This window comes from Aristolochia californica, unplaced genomic scaffold (genome assembly GCF_029961685.1).
Source record: "Aristolochia californica isolate CCGP_79_NKW_82.1479 unplaced genomic scaffold, dmAriCali1.0.hap1 SCAF_3, whole genome shotgun sequence".
In the NCBI taxonomy this organism is placed as follows: Eukaryota; Viridiplantae; Streptophyta; class Magnoliopsida; order Piperales; family Aristolochiaceae; genus Aristolochia; species Aristolochia californica.
In genome coordinates this window covers 13,806,094-13,830,765 of record NW_027181992.1, presented here as the reverse complement: position 1 = coordinate 13,830,765, position 24,672 = coordinate 13,806,094, and the positions used below count along the sequence as shown (strand labels likewise).

The following is a 24,672-nucleotide window of genomic DNA, read 5'->3' as shown; positions in this document are numbered from 1 at the left end:
ATGATAATGCAGCTAATGGTGGAAGAGTGAAGTAGTACAAACCCCCCTTTTCATGGCCGCCACCAATCACTTGCTTCGTAGTGAGATCCTGAAATACACAAGAAGATGGTGAGAAGGTGATAGAGCAATTTAATTATTTGGTTAATTGACTAACCGACAGTAAATTTAAAGGAAATTGAGGGACAAACAAAACATCTTGAAGGGGAATAGATGAGGTAAGAGAGGAGGAACCTTTGCCAAGGACCTTGATTTGGGTACCATTAGCAATAGTAACGAATTTTTGAGGATAACAAGGAGATAAGGACTGCAACAAGTGTTTGTTACCTGATAGATGTTCGGAGGCCCCGGAGTCAATGATCCAAGCAGAAGAGGAAGAAGAGGAAGAAAGCATACCTAAGGCAATAGTTGTAGCAGTAGAAGATTATGAGAGAATAGAGGATTCCATGAAGGACTTCATTTTCTGAAATGCAACATAGGCTTCTACAGTAAGAGTCACATTTCTGGAGGATGATTCAGCCTTATCTTCATGTTTCTCAACAGTAACAGAGACTGGGTTAGCCGTGGCCCAATCAGGTTTGCCATGAAGTTTCCAGCATGTTGCCACAAGGTGGTTCTAACCATCACAGTAAGTGCAAAGTCGAGGCTCAGTATGGGAATTATTCGGACCCGTTCGACCACCTCTATTTTTAGCCCCTCTCATAGTTCGACCCCCTCTCATATTTCTGCCGTTTTCTCTTTTTGATGAAGATGTACCCCGATTTCCAGAGAACATCACCGATGGGGCATCAATAGGAGAAGAAGGGGATGGATCAGGTATCCGAAGTAATGTAGCACTAATGTCATCGAAGGATGGAAGAGCGGAAGAACTTAGAAGCTGAGTTTTTGAAACCTCAAGGTAAGGTTTAATATTCGATAAGAAAATGGCTACTGCCAAAGCTTCTTGTTGTCGTTCTTGAACGACAATATCAGTGTAGTATGGCTGAGCTATTTTCCATTCTTAGAACAAGCCTCGAAACTGGGCCAAAAATTCGTAAATATTATCTCTATCTTTCGTATGCAACATATTTTGTAAGACATCATATACTTTTTTTGATGAGGCAGTATTTGAGTAAAGCTTCACACAAGTATCCCATATGTCCTTGGCGGTTTCCAAGTGGACCACATTGTTGGCCACATGATCTTCCATGCTATTGATGAGCCAACTTATCACCATGTTATCATTTTTAACCCACTTGTGGTAGGTCTCATCTTCTTCATCAATCGGAGGAGGAAATTTAATAACGTGGCTTAAGAGGTCACGAGTAATAAGAACCCTCCGAACCGATTGTGACCAGCTCATGTAATTGGAGAGACCTCTTAGTAAAATCATAGTAATATGAAGTATATCACTCTTATTACTGTTGTGTCCACTCTCCATGACGAGGCAAGTCAAATGTGGAGGTCAAAGGAAGGGGCCTTCTTCAAATAACAATTACTCAATGTAATTTGAAGAACTCGTGGACCAAATCAGTCACCAAAAAGGAGAACAAGGACCAATTTCTTTCACGAGAGAAAACACCAAATTATCAAAAAAATTGTGCCTTTAGCAAGTGAGAATAAAATCCAGCCATCACTCAACTCCTCTTGTATTCTTTAAAAAAGAGAGAAGAAGGTAGATGCAACCAATTAAGCCTTAATCCAAACTCCAACACAAACCGAGAGATAGAAAAAAATATTTAGAGAAGATTTAAAGGCAAATCAAGATACTTGGAAGAAATTTATCTTCAGCTCATGGGATACTTCAATGTAAAAAAAATTCAATTGTTGAAGTTCAAAAGAAACTACAAAGGGTAAATGATTGCTGGAATTTCACCAAACATATAATGGGCGTCCAACAACATAATACAAACCCATGAGCAACGCTAAGTTAGAGAAGTTACAGCAACATGTGCTGGAATTCTACCTCAAATGAGATTAATCCAAGTTACATAAAGGTAATTGAATCTCACCCATCAATCTTAATAAGACGCAAACAACAAATGATCTTGATCACACTTGTAATTGATTTACAAGAAGTTCAAGATTATAACATCAATTTAGTCATAAAAATAAATCTTCACAACATAAAAAGATTTATCTTGACTTGGTGTGATTCAAAGTTCAAGAAGTAGAAACACAGTAAAGAGGAGTATGTAAATAAGGAAAGGAAACAAAATGTAAATAAGAAGAGAATGAAATTGTCTCTTCATGACTGGACTCCTTCTTTTACAACTTCTTGAACAGATTCCATAATAACTTTATCAAGAGGGATCCTAAACTCCTTGCTCTGATACCATGTAGAATTTAGGATCTCATTAAAGGAACTTTAGATCAACGAGGAAGAAGAAGAAGAAGAGAGAAGGAGAGGAGAAGTACGTGCTTTGTTCATGTTACATCCCCACATAAAAATAAACTCTATCCTCGGTCTATGAGGTGCATTTTTTTGGGGTACTCTCGCACCCAGAAAGGTTATGTCTGTTACTATCTTACCCTTTGGAGGATACTTATCTCTAGGGATGTGACTTTCTTTGAGACACCTACTTCTACTCCTCCCTTGATGCTCATCCAGGATGAACTTCTTCGTCTACCACTCCTTGTTCACTTGTGCCTTTCAATCTTGAAGTTAACCCAATCCCTGATGCACCGGTCGTACCTTCACCTGTGGAGTTGTCGAATCCACCAGAGGTAAGTCCTTTTACTCCTATGTATGGGCCTGAATTTGGTACTCGGCAATTGCCTTAAGAAAGGAACACCGTTCTTGTACTACTTCATATCATATCTCAAATTTTATGTCTCACCATCGCTTGTCTTCCGAGTGTTTTCATTTCCTTGCGTCTCTTTCTTCTCCTTCCATTCCACAGTCGTATCAGGACGCTCTGAGACGTCCAGGATGGAAGGCAGCTATGGATGAAGAAATACACTCCTTATACAAAAATCGAACATGGTCATTAACATCACTCCCAAAAGGTACAAGACCGGTTGGTTGTAGATGGGTTTTTTCGGTAAAACATAATCCGGATGGATTGGTTGTTTGACTCATTGCTAAGGCCTATATGCAGTGCTATGGGATAGATTATGAGGAGACCTTCTCTCTTGTTGCAAAATTGAATTCGGTACACATTATCTTATCTATTGCTGCTAACTCATCATGGCCTGTCAATCAGTTGGATGTTAAAAATGCTTTTTTAAATGGTGATATAAGTGAGGAAATTTATATGGTTCAACCACCTGGTTATGTGGTTGAAGGGGAGTCAGTATGCCGGTTAAAAAAATCTTTATATGGGCTTAAGCAGTCCCCTCAGGCTTGGTTTGATAAATTAGTCAAACACTTCTACGGTTTGGTTTTCATCGGTGCTCAATTGATCATTCTGTATATTATAAAGATAATGTCAAAGGGAAAATATTATTGGTCGTATATGTGGATGATATTATCTTCACCTACAAGAGGTGAAGAAGATGATATATCAGGAATTCAAGACTAAAGATCTTGTATGCTTAAATATTTTTTGGGTATAGATGTTCTTCAATCCAAACATGGGATAATATTGTCTCAAAGTAAATATGTCTTAGATCTCCTCGAAGAAACAAGAATGAAGGGTTGTAGACCAGTCGACACACCTATGGATACAAATGTAAAATTATGTGCCACAAATAATGAAGATATTGATATTAGCAAATATCAAAGACTCGTGGGAAAATTGATTTATCTCACGGTAACTAGGCTAGACATATCATATGATGTAAGTATGGTGAGTCAATTCATGCACAAACCACAAATTACCCACTGTCAAGCGTTAGAGAGAATATTACGATACCTAAAAGGAGCTCTAGGAAGAGGATTGAAGTATAAAAAACATGGGCACTTCAACATAGAAGGCTTCTCAGATGTAGATTGGGCTGGATCACTTGATGATAGAAAATCTACATGAGGATATTGTACTCTAGTTGGAGGAAACTTGGTTACATGGAAAATTAAGATGCAAAATGTGGTTGCAAGATCTAGCGTTGAAGCAGAATACAGAGCTATGGCCCATACCGTTAGTGAACTTTTATGGGTTACGACCCTTCTTATCGAATTAGGTTTTTATAAAAAAAGGGTACATGGGTCTGTATTGTGATAATCAAACATCCATTCATGTTACTTCAAATCCAATTTTTCATGAAAGAACTAAACATATATTAGGTGGATTGTAATTTTATACGGGAGAAGTTTCAAACAAGAATAATCTCTCTCAAACATGTGTCATCTCAAGAGCAAGTAGCTGATATTCTCACTAAACCTGTTACATCTAAAATCCTATCGTTTATATGTGGCAAGTTGGGTATTTATGATGTCTTTTCTCCTCCAGCTTGAGGGGGAGTATTGGAAGATGGGCTCAAGCTGACAAACTCAAGTCAAGAAACTCACACATCAAAGGAGTTGCATTTGTGTGAAATATGATACTTCACTTAAAGATGGCATAGAGGTGTGAATATGTGTTCTTTTTATGTCTTTTATTTCATCAAGTTGTAGCCCTAAGGGCATTGTAAAGACTATAAATATAGGCATTGGCTAAGAGGTAGAGCATTGAAACACTCTCCTCTCTTTCCACAAATTCGTCCAGCCCTCATTTTCACTTTGACGCAAACCTCTTCTCCCTTAATCCGAACTCTGGCCTTCCACGTCCTTCTTCTTCTCCTCTCCTTCTCTCTTCTTCTTCTTCTTCCTCGTTGATCTAAAGTTCCTTTCATGAGATCCTAAATTCTACAGTGAGCAACAAGGGGTCATCCCCTTCCTGTCCGAGAGTAGCAAGGGTTCTCAACCCTTACTGAGATCAATAGCCAAGCTGCAAAAAGAAGACTATTTTCCTCCTTACGAGCAACAACTCTCTTACAGTGCTGGATTCACCAATCCCATGCCGAGTTACTCGATCCATGACCAGGGACCATAACAATGGAGTATTGTCATGATCCTGGGGTTAAGTGTTTGGCTTTCCGCTACGTACCAGGCCAGTTTTTTGGGTAGTATTGGCTAGGTACTTAACATATGACTAGTAAAAAAGAGGTATGGAGGCATAATAAAGAAGAGAGAAACCTGTTTTGACAATATGAAGATATCATCGTTCAGAAAACCGATGGTGTTTAGGTGTATGTGGAGGAAATGTAAGATGAAAGATACCATTAGTTGCAAAAAAAGAGGAAATTGCTTTATATTTCCCTCTCCCCCCATTATCAGAATAGAGTGTCTTGATCCGTTGACCAAAGAAGTTTTCAACATGATATTTAAACCGAATAAAGGTATCAAACACTTGTGATTTTTCTTTTGAAAGGGTAAAACCAGATATACTTTGTAGAGTGATAAAAAAATGACATAATATTTGAAATCATCAATAGAATAAATTGAAGAGGTCCAAACATCTGAGAATATAATATGAAGAAGGTAAGAAGAGACAGGGTAGGAGTGGGAGACCGAAAATTTGTGACTTTTATTGCATTGACAAGAATTGCAATTAAAATTAAAATTCAGAGGGTGTCATTAATCAACTGAAAGGTGGACAAGATGTGCTAGGAAAATTTAAACAATCGATGACCTAAATAATTGTGCCACACAGACGAAATGGTTTTGCTATTGGAGAAAACAATTATTGGTGAAGACTGAACTAAGGACGATGACCATTCATATACACCATCCTTAGTTCGACCCTGCAAAAGTGTTACCCCCATATAAAGATCCTTCACACGAAAAAAAATAGGTAAGAATTCAATGGAAGTATGATTAGATTGACAGAATTGAGAAATAGAAATAAAATTATTTTGCATGGTAGGAAGACAAAGAACATTATTTAAGGAAAATTTGCATGAGGGTGTAGAGAGAAATTTAAAACCAGTATGAGTAATGGGAAGACCCATGCCATCACCAATCATAATGTCACCAGTGCCGTCATAAGGAGTGTGAATAGAGAGTTACTCAAGTTAGTGGTAACATAGTGTGATGCTCCATTATCCAGAAGCCAAGTAGAACTAGTAGGAGAGTTGGCGTTTGCAAGATATGCTCGTGGTTGCCATGATGCCGAAGGGTGGCGAGGAGCCAGGGGAGGTGGCATAGGCGGTTGCATCTGGCAAAAGTCAAGACATTATGGGACGGTGTCCTTTTTCCCAGCACCACAAGCAACGACCAAGGTAGGGTCGAGGTTGAGATCGACCATCCAGAGTGACGATGTTAGTGAGACTTGAGGCAGTATTTGGTTGTGGGCGGTCCATGTTGTTGGTGATTAAGATTACCTGACTTTCCGGAATTGGAGCAAGAACTTGTGGGATTTGCAGAGGCTGGAAGTGGAGAGGAGTGAGCTTGCTGGACACGTAACGAGAGTTCCTGGTTGATGAGTTTTTCATGCAGTTCATCAAAAGAAATTGGTGTCATAACCATTGATAATATCAACAAGTAGTTTGTACTCATCGTCGAACCCATCTAAAATTTTCTTAATGAGATCCTCTGTATCCGTAGGCTTTCCTAGGGCCACAAGTTCATCAACACTTTTTTAATAAACTGAATATACTCATAAATTGTTTGAGATCCCGTAGTGGTATGTTTGAGTTGTTCGTTGATCTGTTTGATGTGACCATGCAAAGGCTGGGCATAGGTACTAGCCAAAGTATTCCAGGCTTCATGAGAGGTTCTTGATTGAGTGATAAGCGGAATGAAAGATGGTAAGAGAGAGACGATGAGAGCACCAAAAATCAGTTTATCCTAATGAAGTCATGTAAGGTATTCGGGATTGAGAGCAGCGAGATTATTGATTATCTTTGTGATTGAAGGCGCAGATAAGAACCATCAACGAACTGTAGAGATTATAACCAATAAGAATAGCTTCCATCTGAAGCTTCCAACAAAGATAATCGGTGGAGGTGAGTTGAACAAAATTGTGGATGTTGATCACCGTAAGAGGTTTGGATGGGTCATAGGCATTGGGAATAATGGTTTTGTTGATTTCCAGGACTCCATGATTTAGGTCATGGAGAAAAATGAGAGCAACACCATTGGGAGAAAACTGGAGGTTATGGACTTCTTTTAAACCCTCCCCCATAAGGTATATTTATAGATATCAAAACTACCAATATTATAAGTATACCCTTCACCCTAATAAGAGTGAAGAAGAGACAGCAAATGTAAACTAATTATATTAATACCACCCTAATTACATCATATATTCCAACCCCCCCCCCTCAAGCTTGGAGGTAATGGCAGTGATCACAACTTGAACCAAATAACATAAATGTAATAATAATCTCCTCCATCACGGTGTCCCAAGGATAAGTACGAAACTGGACACAAACTCTCAAAAGGTAAAAATGGGTGATAAAACATAAGTCGAAACCAAACTTGAAGGATTTCAAACGAATATAGTGACAATAATCACTAAAGTGGGTAATGTCTGACATTTACAAGACGACGATAAAAGACCCACGGGTACCAATAAAAAGTCACAATGGACTTAAAACACCCATATGAATAAAAGGGACAACCAAAGCAATGCTTTAAAAAGGGTTATCCAATAAGGGTAAGTGAGAGTCAAATAAAGGATGGTAGGAGAAAGAATGCCAAAGGGTAACGGGTAATGGGTAAAGAGAAAATACGATGCTAAGGCCACCATGTGATATATTTTTCTAAGAAATTCAAATTTTGTATAAAAAAACCAATGCCAACAACAGTCAGCAAATAATGAACCCAAGGCAAGCAACCGAGGAGTTCTTCTTCAAAAATAATGTCTCAATCAAAGAGACATAATAACTGCAGCGAAAATGGGCCCAAATAACATGCACCATATGTGCAATTTTATAGTAGCGGATAACCTATAAATAATAGAGGTCCTTACGAATAATAAGGACACATGAAATTGTCCGTAGCTAGTCCATCAGTAAAGAAGGAAGCTGCCCCAAATCCGGGTAATAATCCACGATAATAATCAGTTGAAGACAAAGAACCGAGTTGGACCGAATCAAATAATAGATCAATATAGCCGAGTTGTCGGAAGAATCAGCATAGTACTCGAGACCTAGACACCTATACCGAGGCCTTTTTCAATTTGACCTGGGACGTGTTGACTCTGTCCGAGTTGACTCGGCAGAACAAGAGCAAGTGCTGACCCATCACTGGGTGAACTCGACCCAGTCCAAGATGGCTTGACTTAACCCGGGCCGAGTTGGGCTGGAACAGGCGTTGAACCGGCGCTTGATTAAGTCCGTTTCCTAAGTTAGGAAAATCAAATTTTCCAACAGTTTCTTCTTCTTCCCCCCCGGCACTGGTTTTCAACCAATCCGGCGATTAACCAGCCAGCTTCAATACCTACTGCCGACGCCTCGGAAGTGTTTCAAAACCACCAGAATAGTGTCGTTTCTCCGACAACGGCAACAAGACTGATTCTCGGCAGAGGGAGAAATATGGCAGTCGTCTTCCCCGCTTCCGAATAGAGCGGGATAGCGACAAACCACGGCATAACGTAAATAATCCAGCATATTAATAGATGTGAGAGGAGTTTCCGGAAAATATTTTCGTAGATAGTCAGTAGGACTTTTCGATCACAACAGTGCGTCCTTCTCGGCGCCGAAGAGATCGGGAGATCTCAGCCGACAATCACGGCAGGATCTTGGAGAATCAGCAGAGGAGTTTCCGAAAATAGAAGTTGAGATATCTCCCAGAGAAGCAGTAGCGAACAAAAATAATCAATATACCAGAGAATCAATATAACTTCAACGATGCAATGGCAGTATACCAGAGGATGAAGACGATGACCAGAGACTGTTATCGTCCAGCCAGAGCCTCAATAGTTTTCAACAAAACCAACATATTTCAGCAACAAACATGTCTCGTACTACTGAATTCCAGAATTGAAGAAACATGTCTCGTACTACTGCACCACAATGGTTGTACACATATTAAATTTTCAGAAAAATAGAACCTTCCCAAGTTCAGAAAGGTTTTCTTCTTCATCGTTTCCAAATTGGAAACTATGTTGTTTAAGCTTCTTTTGAAGCTTGCATGAACGAACATTGAGTCCCAGAACTTATAGAAACAAGCAGTTCTGGAACGGAAAAAGAACCTTACCAGTAGAGAGTTGAGTTTTGTAATTGCATTCCCCCCCTTTGAGAATTCATTTGATCTTTCGTAACAGACCCAAATAGAGTAACGAGGCACAATCATACAGAGAAGCAAACACTAAACACACCAATGAAGAGTCTGATTATGTTCAAACTCATTCCCCGATAAAATGATGTTGTTTTTTTTTCAATCCTAAAAACCATAAATGTGAGTCCAACGACACCATTGGGAGAAAACGGGAGGTTAGACTTCTTTTAAACCCTCCCCCCATAAAGTATATTTATAGATATCAAAACTATCAATATTACAAGTATACCATTCACCCTAATAAGAGTGAAGCATAGACAGGAAATGTAAACTAATTACATCAGTATCATCCTAATGACATCATATATTCCAACAGGTTTGAGTATGTTCAAGAGCCATGAGTACAAACTGCGACGATGGGTAGGGGAGAGAGCTATGGGAAGAGGGGTTGTCAATCGAGTACTCTGATGCCATATAGAAGAAGAATGAATATTTTCTTGATTATTTTCATTCATGTATTTGTATGTTATAAAGAGATAAAATTTAACATGATAAACAATATCATTAAGATGAGTTTACATTGCTTCAGAGTTATAATTTGAGGCAATCTCAAATTCTATCGGCTCTTATCTTTACCTTTATCATTTTAAGTACTGAATTACAAAATCACAGACACTAGTTTAGGCCATTTTATGAACTTGAGTTTAACCTAAACAGACCCAAAGAGGCCTCCAAAAGAAATAACAAACTAGATGTACAAGTGACAACGCGAAGTAATCTTTGATGGCGGTCAAGCAGCAGAACCACAACATCGCGTCTCTTTCTGATAATAGACATCATTCCCACACGCAGCACGCGAAATCCCCAAATCTGATTCAGTCAATCAGTCTTTAACTGAGTCTTCATGTGCTTCTGGCTCCCGCAGTTCCATGTAAGATTAGACGCGGAATTTTCAAATGTCCACTTCAAAATATAATAAACTTACATGCCCTTGGAAAGCAAAATGTGATGAATGAAAGCCAAGGCCATGCCGGAGGTTGTCTTCTCTGTGGCATTGACTCAAGGGGGTGGCGGGGTTGGAAGTGCAGTTCAAGTTTACAGAAAGTTAGCTCCTCCATTATCTTATTTTGCTTGCTGTTTGTCCGAATCCTCTGGATACAAGTCTGCAGTGGACTGACTTCAACGAAGTATCTGGGTTTGCGAAAACATTACAACCATATTTGATCGAGTGTGGCAGGATGCAAAACGAACGAGTGATGGAAGTGGCGTTCAAATGGTTGTAATGTAGAATAGCACCAGGAATGGGTGAAGCTCGCTTAATCTTCATTTTGTCCTGTAATAACTTATAATTACTTACCCTTGACGCTTGGATCCTCTTTCATGATGCAGTTGTTCCCTTCAGCCAGGTCCACCACTGTATGGACGTTCTTTGCAAGGAAAACCTGGAATACAAGTACACAATAACTGAAGGCGCATAAAGATCGAACCATCCACCAGAGGGTGCATCTGCAAGGCATCTGCAGAGTACAAGTCCAGTGAGAGGGTCGGAAGGATGGACTTCTGGGGACGCTCAAAGAAGTTGAAACCGATCTCCTGGCTAACCTTGATGCCTGCGCGTGATGAACATTTCTTCTCCGTCTTCAACATTAAGTGTCTTATGAGGATGCTCAAGAGGACAAACTATACCAACCTTTTATTTATAAAAAAAATGTGTTCTGAATTTATTTTCTGGAATTTGGATCACTCCATCAGATCAGGGAGCTACATGAGGACGTATTTTTAGCCTTTCAAGGCCCCTCTGATTTGATAAGACCAACTGAATGTAATACTGTACAGAGTAAATGATAGAACATGGCCAGAATAGGCGAAACATTTCAATACAACAATATATTACATAAAAAATCAGCATCGGGAAAAAGAACTTCCTGGTTGTTTACTGAACAGCGTGAAAGCCTAATCTTCTCAACACTGGAAACGTGTCAGCATCCCCACACTAGCTTGAAGATGTTCTTACTGGCAGCTGCACCTATCACACTTGTTTGATTCTTCAACATCTCTTCCTGTGCCCGAAGATTGCCATCCTTCAACAGGAAAAATTGCAGTTGTTCAATGAATAAGACAGCAGAAACTATTAACAAGATCTACAGCCAAAAATTGTAATCCTCAGGTTACTGAAATTGATTTTCAACCGTTTAAAGTTCCCACTAGATTAAATGAACTGTTCACTGGTCAGTTTTCAACAGCTTGTAAATTTAGTATGAAGTGGCTTCCCCTTTCAGTTCTTCCCCCACTTTCCTAACAAGTTTAAAGTTAAAATTCAATAAGAAAATCATCACAGTTGACTTCAAGGAAATTAGGGAATTGGTTCTACTACTGACAGTTAAGGCAAGATATTATTGAAAGAGGCGAGAGGGAAAAAAAACACAAAGGAGGGGTTAAGAGCAGTGGGGTACAATAACCAGAAAAAAGAAGGCGAAAGAGTTGCTTTTACTTATTTTGCATTTTTTTAACAGCAGCACATTGATTGGAGGAAAAGAATAACTACATATTCACTTAGAAGACATGATTATGCACAAGAAAGGGACAGGAATGTTGGACTTACAAGGCGTGAGTATGCACGAGCAAGGGACAGAACTGTCGGATACAGCTCTAAAACTGCATGCACCACTTCCTCTGTAACTTGTGGAACCTGCATGTTACAAACTAAATGAATCACCTCTGGCATCATGTCATAATAAGCACATGTCTGGTTTCACTTTCCTGAACATAATGTCAAACATTAAAAAAAAAAACTGAAAAGAAAAAAAAAGGAAGACAGATATGTACTGAAGTAGAACAGACTTTCAACAAAAATGGAAGCCATGAAATAATTGAAGCAACAGAAAAGGATTCCCGGATAGATAACCCCAACACAGCAAGAGTAAACCCTATTGCTATTCTAACAACTACCAAAAATGATTACTATTAATTCAGGATGATAATAATCTTCCAGTTCTACTATGACTTGCATGGGAGGAACTATTACCTGCATGAGTTGGACAGCAAATACATCACTAACAGTCATTTTGTCAAGATCTTGACATTTCTTAATAAAGTCATAAAATGATGGGCATATCCTACTGCTTTTATTTGCCTCCTTCGAAAACTGCATTTGGTAATAATCACTAATAGAATGAGTTAGATGACCATATTTCTTGAGGGTTTCAGTCAAGCCACTTGTTCTCTGTACATCAAACCCTTCAAGAATCTCAGTGGTGAAACAACTGCAAGAACAAACGTAAATTAACACATTAAAAACACTTTAAAACAGGCTAAGGCATAACCACTTAAGCAAACCAATTTTCACTGCAAATGCATAGTTAACAAATTCAAATAAATAAATACTGTAAAAAGAGAATACTTACGCAGTTTTGATGCCTTCAGCAGCATCACACAAATTTGGGTTGCCTTCCACTAGATATATCAGTTTCTGAAGTCCACATCTCTGTAGACAGAATTTAATGTAGACCTAATCTTTCAGGATCTTGATAAGCTGAAAATTCATGGAGAAATACAACACTGTTTCCATGCTACTAATGGTAGGGACTAAATACTAATAAAAGATGGATACAATGTGAAAATTTACAATCGAGTTTATACATGATACATTCATGACACAGATAAATTTGTTAGTTATTTAGAATAATGTGCCAATCAATAGTTTAATTTTTGAGAAATCAATCAAAAGTTTACACATTGTTTAGATACAAACTGGTTCTTAAAATTTACGAACTAGCTTGGTGGCTGACCCACACATTTGAAAATCAATAGGAAAGGATGAAAAGCACACTGCACAGAGTATCATAACTACCCAAGAACTCGTTTCAAGGACCTCGTAGTTCAGAAATGTTTAATCTTGGGTAAAAATAGATCATGTGTGTGAAACCAATGATTAGGAATGGGAAGTTACCTGGATTTGGAATTCCTCAAGCTCATCTCGAGGTGTAAAGTGAAGAGATTCCAATGGGGGTATCCTAGTCAGAATTGATAATTGGTTTCAACTACGAAGTCATACAATGACAACGTACACCAACCATGAATAAATCAGGTAACCTTTTATCTGTTAAGAAACGTATTTAGAGGTAGTTTAGTCACTTTTCAGATTTGTCTTTTGTCCATAGGGTATAATTGGAAATTGTCCTTCTCTCAAGTTTAATCAGGATTACTTAATTTCTGGTCTTAACTTATTGTTCTCTGTACTTGAAATAAATTATAAGTTGTAAGTGAGAAGTGCATTTCTGTCCATGTACTTATATAAGAAGGAATAAGTGGCCAATCTTTGATCTTAACTTACCCCTCTCTGCCACCACACATTGCTTCTCTGTCTGCTCTCTGTCATCAATTTCTCCAATATAAAACTATCTCAAGCTTCAAATCTCACATGGTATCAGAGGAAAAACACAATCCTGGTAAGATCTTTCTTATACTTCTCAGACTTTGTTTATTTCTACACCCTCCGTAAACCTTATAGAGAGTAAAAATCCAATCATTTGGCCCGGATGGACTTCAATTCCTTTTTTGCCCTTTGCTGAGCCAAAACCAATAGGTTGCTGCCTGCTGGTGTAATGTGAAGTTTTTTATTATTATATGATGCTGTTGTGTCCCTCAGTAGGTCAATTTTCCCTATCAGACCTGCGAAGACAACTTTCCTATGTCTTATTTTCTGCTTGAGATCACAAATGCAGTTTCTGATGAACTTGGTTAAGAAATACAAATAGTTGCTGACACAGTACTGAGTGAGGACTAGGTATACTGATTTAGTTGCTGAAGCGTCAGACATCTGTTCAGTTGGGAACACTAGGCTTGTCTTGCTGGCATTCTATGGGTAGGTTATCGTGTTCTGATTTATCCTGATTGTGTTGATATTGGTGTCTTTATCTGCTTAGAGACTTGATGTGGCACAATTAATTGGTAATTAACCTACCTGATTTGAAGATCAATTGAGTAGTGGGAGAGCTTTGTTGCTGGAAGGAGAGAAGAAGAAGAACTGAAAAGAGAAGGAAAGAGACAGGAAGAGAGGCTTGAGAGGTAACAGAGAATTTTCATTCATCAAAATCAATCTCTAACGCTTCTGTTAAAATCATTTAATAAAAAAAATCTAAATTCAAAATTCAAAAAAAAATCTACAAATGACAAAATCTCGTAAAATCAGGGAAGATAAAATAAAAATAAAATAAACTTTTTTATAAAAATGAATAATTACCCAACCACAACATGGTGGGTCCTACTGAAGCCCGATGCCTCCAAGTGTACACTCGGATCGAGGGTATACGGGTGTCCCCACCAACTCTCCCGGGGTGGGCCAAACTCGATCCTATCGATCGTAACTTGATCCCATCCTTTTGTAACATGCTAGGCTGATATATATGCCCTAAGTTGAAGGTGAGTGTTATTGATTTCAGGATTCCATAATATTAAGACCTTCAACTTAGAGAGTAGGAGAGAAGAAGGAAGGAGGAAGAGAAGTGAGGACTAGTGAGAGAGAAGGAAAGAGAGAGAGATGGTCATGTAGAGCGGAGAAGAGAGGGAGTGAATTAGGAATTTGGAAGATATCCAATCCCTCTCCCTTAGCCTTTATTTATAGGTTTCAGAGTACATAAATTAGAAGTATACCCTTCACCTTAGATAGAGTAAAATGAAGAGATAAAAAACATTAGATATTTACAATAATGACACCTAAGCTAGTCAATGTCTTTCAACACTCCCCCACAAGTTGGTGGTGAAAATATATCGTGTATCTCCAACTTGGTACATGCAGAGGAGAGAATTTTGGAGTTGACTAACTTCGTGAACATATCAGCAAATTGTCTATGAGTGAGACATGTTTAAGACTTATGATCCCTGCTTGCAACTTTTCTCTCACAAGGTGATAGTCCACCTCGATATTCTTAGTTCTTTCATAAAAAACTGGGTTGGAGGCAATGTGGATCGCTGCTTGATTATACAATAGAATTCCATAGGGCCTCCTTTGTGGAATCCCATTTCTACTAGAAGAGATTTAATCCATAGAAACTCACTCACCACATGTGTCATGGCTCTGTATTCTACTTCTACACTAGACCTTGCATCCACATTTTGTTTTTACTCTTCCATGTAACAAGTGTTAAGTTGTGGAGCCTAATCATCTTCATAGTGGATTACTACAGCGGCGGAAGACAGAACGTAGTCTCACCTTGAGGCGATCCTATATAAATCTTGTTGTCTTTTTCATGCTTGATTTTCCTTCTTTTGTGTTTATTATTATTAACCTCGACTTTAAAGTGATCTAATATCTGGAGTAGTCGAGTCTCCAAATCCCAAACACGATTGCTATGTTGGAAAGCCACCTTTGTCTGTTCTAGCCTGACCTTTCCTTCTTCCAATGATAATTTCTCCCTATAGAAAAATTAGATTGAAAAGTCTATTTTTGTGTAAAGTAAACTCATCAACCTTTCTTGGTGGTATAATTTGAAATACAAAAGTACTGTTCTTGATGGCACAAATTGTTATGTGAAGTTTCATTCTATCACTCTGAACCTTCATCTTACCCAACTTTCGCTGCTTTAGATACCGATCTCTCTTTGTAGAAAAATCGGAATGAAATATTTGTTGCGTTGGAAAGTAGACTCAAAAGGGCTTTCTCGCAAGTATAATTTGTGATAGAAAAATTGTGCCAGCAAAGGGTCTCTTGTCAACAAAAAAACTTCTACTGCAACTATAGGACTTGCGCTAGTAAACCAAACTTCCACTTCATCCTAAGAACAAAATGCTCGATACCAATTGTCTCAAACCTCCTAAAGTCTCCAATGGAGAGGGACAATAGTGTTGAGGAAGATAATGCTCAACAATGCGAATAAAGGTTTCTCAAGGAAAACTAAGAAAATCGGCTAGCCAAAGCTTGTGCTGGAGCTTTTGCAAAAAGACACCTACAAAAACAAAAAGAAGAACGGTTTTCTTTGGCTGCCCTACTTAACCACGAATTTCTCATTAAATAGATGATTAGATCTCTAAGATTCATCCTAATTGATACATAATAACTATACTACCCTTATGAACTGAAGTTATTCCCCTTACTGTCCAACTTACACCAAACTTCATAAACAACCCCAACATAGACTTAAAATAACATAAATACCCTTAGGTCGGCATCTAACAGGATAAGTGGTCAGCCTTTGACCCAAGTAACTCCTCTTTGCTAACGTATGCTTCTCTCGCTCACTACTCTCTCTCTTCAATCTCTTCGCTGTAAAACTTCTTCAAGCTTCAAATCTCACAATATCCATGAAAAGGATTAGATTTGCCACTACTACATTGAATAACAAACTTGCAATGAAAGATGCACAACATTAGTCTTTTACAAAAAATAAGTGTGAGGTTAGGTTCATAAGTGGAAAAAGCATGTGACTGATTCAACCATTGTCGAGCTTTCTGGGTTATATAATGGTTTGAAACTTTTTCATCAACGGCTGGTGGGGCCTCTTTGCGTCTAAGGAGATTCAAAAGTCATCATCAATTGGTGCAAGAAGTCTTCTAAGCCTCCTTGGAGGCACTGGGATCTATTTGAGGATATCTGTAATTTAATTTCTCATTTACAATGTAATTGGAATTATATTCCAAGATCCGCTAATCACCTAGCAGATAATCAGGCTAAATTAGGCGTTTCCCTCCAACATCTTGTTGTGACTTTTGTTTTGTAAGGTATTTGTATATGTTCTCTTTTTTTAGTAATATATTCATACCTTTTTACTCAAAAAAAAAAAAAAAGTCTGTGACTATCAGTATAAAAGCCCAAAATAACAATAGATATACCTATATACTACTATCTGTGGGATCGACTGCCACCCAACAGCCTAGTGATACACAGCAATTAAGCGCATCATAAAAGCATTAATTGCAATGAAATTATCTTTTTAATTAGTGACAAATAGGTCACCAGAAAACTCATATGGAGCAATTTATGTCGTATGCTTCAGGAATGTTTTTATATTGCATATATTCCTATATAAGGATCAGAATATATACCAGGAGCCTCAACTTCTGATCTTTGTATCGATTATCCCTGATAGAACCATGCAAATCATCCACTTCCTTCCTTTCAACAATAAAATCCAGTACGTATTCTGTATGAAGACTTTTATGACGAGCTATCCAAATTCCATCTCCAACAGGTAAGCGTCTAATCTGTAGGTAACTAAAAAGTCAACTGAATAATGTCTATTCGCTTTCAGAACTAAAAAAAATATCAAATCCATAGAAAGAACTTGTATGTGGGCATTGACTTTCTTTTAAATCAAAACAAAAAATTAAAATCATGAATGGTCTAAATTTAAAGCATACATTGAGGACCTATGAGGAATAGGCTCAAAAGTAACAATCACTACATAGCGCTACGCAACAGAAGTGTTTGCACCATCCACATTAGCTGCTCTTTACCTAGGATGGATACCTCACTGAAACAAATTGTTTTTCACCAGATACATTAGGTATTTTGAGGAAGGCGTGATGTTAAAGCCTCCTATGTGATGCGGGACAAACACGTTACAAAGTGTGAATTTTAATTGTCCTATGCGATATCCGTCAATTGCTAGAATTAGAAAGAGAAAGGAAGAAAATAGAGAGAGAATAATTTAGAAGAAGAATAATAGAGAAGAAAAAAGAAGAAGAAGAAAGGGAAGGGAGAGAGGGAGAGAGGCAGGAACATGGAGATTTCAAAAATTCATTATCAAAGTTGTATACCACATCCTGTTATAGCCTATACATAACTAAAATTTAAAATGAAAATAGATAAGATGAATATCAGATCAAATCCACTAAAATTAAAAAGATTAACTAAAATTTAAATTTAAATTTAAAATTCAAAATAGATAACATCACTATCTGATCAAATCCAATAAAATCAGAAAAAATATAATAAAAATAATTTTAACTATAATTGGTAGATCCACAGGAGCCCAATGGGCATACTGCCTCCCCACCACTATGACAATCCTACTGATTATAATGATCTTATAGTTACATGTAATGCCCTCTTAACATTCACAGAATGTATAAGAAAAATCTTGAATATTACATAACACATAACATCCAAAACATATTGGATTTATGACAACTCAAGATGTTTCGAATATCTGGAACAACAACTCTTGGTTAGGTGTTAAAAAAAAAACTGGTCAGAGTAGATCAGGTCTTTATTTCTCTTGCAAAGCCTTATCCAGATAATTTTAGGGTTGATCACATGTTGAGTTTCAACAAACCGAACAAGCATCTTCTGACAGCATCAAACATTTATCTAGCATAGATTTTTTTTCTTTTGATAATGAATCTAACATAGACGAAGCAACAACAAGATTCAGTGACTCATTTCCAAATGAACTAACCTCAACTTGAATTTTGAATTGTGCAGATATACTTTCAACTACTTTTCTGGATCGAAACCTGAAAAGGAAAACAAGCATTAAGTTAAGATGGAATTTACAAGGAAGAAAAGCCCATCCACATTTAGAGAAGATTAAATTAGGAAAATTCATTAAATCAAGATGGAACCTAAGAACATTATCTCTGAAGAATCAAGAAAGAATGAACAGATGTGGAACTAGAGAAAAACAAATGCAGGTTGAGAAAGTTTTCATATAATAATTTCACGTGCAAATAATGACTATATGTTTCATACAGAACTCAAAATAGCTGTGCAGTAAGATTGACCTATTTCAAATTATTTACTTTAAAAAGTACACACCTGAAAAAATTATTTCGTAAAGCCAAAACTTTTGGCCATTATAACGAGAAAGAAAGAAGGTCATGACACGAAGTCATGAAATCATATTTCAGTATCTAGTAATGAAAAACAGATTGCATATAGGTAGAGAGTCAGACCACTCAGCTCCATTGAAGGATAGCAGAAGACCATGTCACCAATATACATGTAGGATTTAATATGGAAATACATGTATTTCCACTATTGACAGACAAGGCAGGGAAATTTACAGTTTTTTTAGCAAGTTATGTTACCAAATTTATTTTTCTTCTTTTGTAAGAGGGAATACGGAAAATGCAGAGTTACCTTCGAGAGAATCTTTTGGAAATCAGGTCCGGTGATCCGTATCTCCTCAGCCGACAGATCAAAACTTCCATTCATCTGCATCCCCGTAGAAGCGATCTACAACTTCAGGCTTTAATTCCAAAGAGCTACCACGGAAACTAAGAAATCCCGTGAACTCTGGTCACGAGACTCAACTTTCCTCTTCTCGGTGACTACCTTCCGTGGTCACCGGGAATGTCGGGTCACCCACAGAAGAGGAACCTCCATTTTAGCCAGATTATTCATACCCGAGGCCACAAACTCAGGTTTTGGTTGGAATGAGCTAGCCGCTGCACTCCAAAGCCTCTCCCCGGTGCTAGACACAACAGAAGCGTCAAACCGTCCCGGTGATGCCAGAGTAAGATTTCCACCTCTCCACCCAGCAACCTAGCGCCACCAAAACACCCCCTCCTCCCCGAAAATTCCTGATTTGCCCCAAAACCATACCTCAGTCCCCCCTGCTCCCACAGAAACACCCGAGATCATCCAAATCCTACCAAACCTTCTCCATGACAGGCGCAGAATTTTGACTCGCTCCATTCTCGTCCAAACATCCCCCAAAATCATCAAATCCAGCATTCTTCACTGGCTGATTGACAAACTTCACCTCCCTTACACTCCCAAAATCTCCTATCTCAATCCCCAAACTTGGCTTGTTCATTTCGGAACCTAGCAGGAGTCTTTTGCGGCTCTTGCCATCATACCCCACACCAGCTCTGGCATCATAGGGGTCTCAGAGTCGCTCCCCTCGGCACCCTCCAGCCAGTACGGCCAATGGGTCACAGTTACATGGCTTCCTGCTAAGCTATGGTAGAACGCGGTCTTTTCGAGAGTCATGTCGAAGTTTGGCTCTATCATTGCTTTGGACCCACTCACGGAGCACTGGCACCGTCTGGATGAGGCCCGGTCCTCATCAATCCTCTTCACCCATGTGAAAGGCAATATTTCAGATGCGTTATGGTGGATAAAGCGCGATACTGGATCCGTATCAACATCGATGTGATGGATGATTTTAAAGATGTGGTCTCCAAAAGCACAATCAAACCTCGGGAAATCACGCAGCCAATCAATGCGCTGGGAAGTGCACCTCTCGACACTGCCCCCTCCCAACAAATGCGATCCCCCCCAGGCAGCTTTATAGCTAGCATGGGAACTATACTCGTTGACCCCCCGGCATTCCCCCCCCCCCACTTATCCGACACATCACTCACCCCAGTCCCTCACAAAAAAAAAACCTTGGCCCAGATCCAGATGTCATTCACCCCTCTGTCTTAACTCCAGAAATAACCTTACCCTCACAAACCCTCCTATAAATCGTCCCCATAACCCCCACACTCCACAAACTTCCCCCTGGATATTGGAATCCCCCCCTAGCTCACCCCCGAGAAATCCCCACCATGAAAAATTACCTCTCCGACGTAGAGTCCGGAAGTAGTGAGCGCAGTCCTCGTGCCCACAAGCAAAACAATTCTCCCCCTCCCGTTGTAACCTACCAGCACCGAGCTAGCGGTCAACAGAGACAGCTTCTACATGGAAGACCCATTGCCACCACTCGATACCCCTGCAACCCAGAGACAGGAGATTTCATCATTCCAGAGCCGGGTGAATGAGCTCAAGTGTTTGTGGCAGCTCTCCAATCAGAACAGCACAAATACGACCCAAAAACATGGGCCCAGATAGTGGAACTTGCCAAGGTGATGGGCACTATCTTCACGGAGCCTCTCCCGGGAGATAACCACCCATCTGAGAAGTCAAAGAAGATGAATAATGATCAATGATTATTCTCTCCTGGAATGTCCATGGAATTGGGCCCTTGCATCGCCGTACCTCCATCCGGGACCTCCTTGCCTCTACCAAGGCAAATGTTGTTGTTCTCCAAGAAACCAAGGTGGCTTCTCTACCCCTTAGATACATCCGTGAGTTGTGGTACCTAAAGGAGCCCGGCTGGGCTTCAGTGGATGCAGTGGGATCGGCAGGCAGTATCCTTCTGATGTGGGACACCAGTACTACTGAGGTGCTTGATCGTTGTTGTGGCTCTTACTCCCTTGGTTTCAAGCTGTGAGACAAAGGTTCGGGGAACATTTGGTGCCTAGTTGGTGTCTACAGCCCTACCAGACACCATGAGCGCCAACTATTTTGGGAGAATTTATTGAGGACTTGTCAGATGTGGCATATTCCTCTGATGCTTGTGGGTGACTTCAATGTCACTCACTTCTGCCACAAGAAATCCCCGCCGTCCCGGAGAATCACAACCTCCATGAGGCTATTTGCTGATTTTATTGGTAGCTAGGACCTGGATGAGATTACCCTATTTGGGAAGGCCTTCACTTGGTCACATGGTAGGCAGTCCCCTATCCTCTCAAAGTTGGACCGATTCTTATCAATGATTAGCTTCAGCTCTATAGCAACGTCTCCAGCAAAGTGCTCAATCGAGTCGTCTCTGATCATTGTGGTTTATACCCATTTCGGTACCCCCCCTCTTTTGATCTATCTCTCCAATCCTTTTGGGAGAATATGACCGTTGCTAGCCTAAGCGGGTGGACCTTCCCAATCAAGCTCAAGATGTTGAAACCGTTGCTGAGCTCCTGAGCCTCTGAAAAGAAAGCCTCTTCCTTGGCTATGAGAACCAATACCCTTGCTCAGATAGTCGCTCTCGACTCTGAGGAGGAAGTCAGAGGTCTCTCTTCTCCGGAAGTCTCTCAGGGGTATGCCCTTCAAGGGCAATTGCAGTCCTTCGCCCACAGCAAGTTAGTGCACTGGAAGCAACATGCAAGATTCAAATGGCTCTCAGTTGAGGATGCTAATACTAAATTCTTCCATGCAGTCGCCTCTGCACAAAGAAGGGCCAACCGCATTGCCATGTGACTCACTGGTGAATTTTTTTGCAGGTTTATACTCTGATCACCAGCCATTCTGCCCCTTCTTCCAAAGGGTTCACCTCCAGGTTATTCCATCAGCTCCAGCTAGTCTCATCGAGCTCCCCTTCTCTAGTCGGGAAATTGAAATTGCAGCCCTTGGTCTTCCCTTGGATAGTACTCCGGGCCCGGATGGATTCAACGGGGAATTTTATCGTCGTTACTAGCCCTTCATCAGAGAAGACATTTCCAACATGGCCCACTCCTTTTATCTCTGATCACCAGCCATTCCGCCCCTTCTTCCAAAGGGTTCACCTCCAGGTTATTCCATCAGCTCCAGCTAGTCTCATCGAGCTCCCCTTCTCTAGTCGGGAAATTGAAATTGCAGCCCTTGGTCTTCCTTTGGATCGTATTCCAGACCCGGATGGATTCAACGGGGAATTTTATCGTCATTGCTAGCCCTTCATCAGAGAAGACATTTCCAGCATGGCCCACTCCTTTTATCAACATGGCATCAGATATAGGAGTATCGGAGCCTCTTTCATCGCCCTCATCCCTAAAAAAGATGGGGCAGAGCTCCCATCTGACTTCCAGCCGATCAGTCTCACTACCTGTCCATATAAGGTAATTGCGCTCCTTGCTAGTCGACTCAGGGCAATTCTCCCTATTGCCATTCACCATGGCCAGGGTGTTTTTATTAAGGGAAGAAACATTCTTGATTCAGCCATGGCATGTCATGAACTTAGTCATCATTTCAAGGTCCGAAAGTTCCCCAGATTCATCCTCAAGCATAGACTTCGAAAAAGCATTTGACAGAGTTAACTGGAAGTTTCTGGACACCCTCCTGGGGAAGATAGGATTCGGAGAAAAATGGCGCTTCTGGATCCAAAGCTGCATCTCCTGTGCAAGCTACTCCGTCCTTCTCAACGGAACAATTTGTGGGTATTTTAAGGGAACCAGGGGAATCAGAAAGGGAGACCCCCTCTCCCACCTGCTCTTCAACGTGGTGGCAGAATATCTATCCTCCTTGATCTACTCGGCCAAGAACATGGGATGGCTCCTCCCCACGACTGATTGCACAGCCTTTGATATTCCGATTCTCCAATTTGCGAATGATACTATTTGCTTTGGGGTTGGTACTATGGATCAGATCAGAAAATTGTGTGTTGTGCTGGGATTATTTGAATTGGCTTCCGGTCAAAACATAAACTGGGGAAAAACCACTTTTCTTGGCTATCACATTGATCCAGCTGGGCTTCGGGATATGGCGGACTACCTGGGATGCTCTGTGGGAAATATGCCAGCCACATATCTTGGGCTCCCACTTTTTGATTCTCGGCCTTCAGCGTCACTATGGTCCCCCCTCATTGAGAAATTTGAAAAGAGGCTAGCCACTTGAAGGGGTAAACTCTTATCAACAGCAGGGCGTCTCACTCTCCTCAAGTATTGTCTGGCGGGGCTGCCAAATTATCTGTTATCATTCATGCACTGTCCGGCCTCCATTTGCACCAAAATTGATGTCATCCGTCGACGATTTCTATGGAGAGGTTCAGAAGATACCTTCAGATACTATCTGGTTAGTTGGAAGGATATTTACATGCCTCATAATAGGGGAGGATTGGGCATCCGGCCTACAAGAGAAATGAACAAAGCTCTTATGCTCAAATGGATTTGGAATTTCAACAACAAATATAACAGTTTATGGAGGAATATGGTGAAATTCTACCTTCAATTTTCGGGTGCCTGGTGGAGAGGGCGGCGCTGCTCGCCTCCTATCCCCGATATGGAAATCAGTTTTCAAGCTCTTTCCAGTATTCAGAGATGTTACCTCGTTTCACACGGGCAATGGAAGGACCCTTCTCTTCTGTCGGACGAATGGTGTGGCCCCCGATACCTCTAGGAGGACTTCCCGGGGTTGCATAAGGTGGCAAGCGACCTCTCTTGCTCTGTGGCTGATTCATGGAGTCTCCCGTTCCGTCGGGGATTAAATGATGAGGAATCGTTGGCTTTTTGCTCTCTTTACTAAACTCAGCAGTACTATTATCTGGGAGCACTCAGTTGATAAGCTGATTTGGAAGCCTAGTAATAATGGTTGATTCACTGTCACATCAGCTTACTCTCATATCAGAAAGCAAGACTACAATACTCATGAGCACAAGGCGAATCTGGCATGGAAACTCTCAGTGCCAAGCAAAATCAAATTTTTCGTGTGGTCAGCCATTAGAGAACAGATTCTCACTTCTGACAACCTTCATTGAAGAGGCTTCACTGCCCCAATCTTTCTTGCCCCCTTTGCGGTGAGTGCGAAGAGATAGTCCAGCATGTCCTCTTACACTATGGATTTTCGTGGCATGTTTGGACGAAGATCTTTCAAAAAATCGGGCTCCAAGTGGGGCTACATTAGGACCTCTTTGGCACCTTTGAGATGGTTCGAGGGATTCTCCTTCCTCAGCTGGGCAAGTTAATTCTTTCGGCCTGTCTTGCGATTGCTCCATGGTGCATTTGGCTCGAGCGGAATAACCGGAGATTCAACTCCAAAGCTAGCACCCCAGACAACACGGCCTCTCATGTCGTTGGCCTCATCTCGAGTTGGCTTCATA

The 24,672-nt window shown here is 40.2% G+C and overlaps 1 protein-coding gene across 2 annotated transcripts in view; it reads right to left on the bottom strand.

Moving 5' to 3' along the window:
* Nucleotides 1-10,802: 10,802 nt before the first annotated feature.
* The window catches only part of LOC137959811 (crossover junction endonuclease MUS81), a 29,627-nt gene continuing 15,757 nt past the window's right edge, over nucleotides 10,803-24,672 (bottom strand). For both annotated transcript variants that reach the window (XM_068807175.1, XM_068807176.1), the window contains exons 10-15: nucleotides 18,517-18,574; nucleotides 17,162-17,320; nucleotides 12,526-12,605; nucleotides 12,147-12,384; nucleotides 11,724-11,810; nucleotides 10,803-11,202 (exon numbers count right to left, since the gene is read on the bottom strand). In XM_068807175.1, the coding sequence (XP_068663276.1) occupies nucleotides 11,101-11,202; nucleotides 11,724-11,810; nucleotides 12,147-12,384; nucleotides 12,526-12,605; nucleotides 17,162-17,320; nucleotides 18,517-18,574 (724 nt within the window). In that variant the 3' untranslated portion in view covers nucleotides 10,803-11,100. The remainder of the gene's footprint in view (nucleotides 11,203-11,723; nucleotides 11,811-12,146; nucleotides 12,385-12,525; nucleotides 12,606-17,161; nucleotides 17,321-18,516; nucleotides 18,575-24,672) is intronic.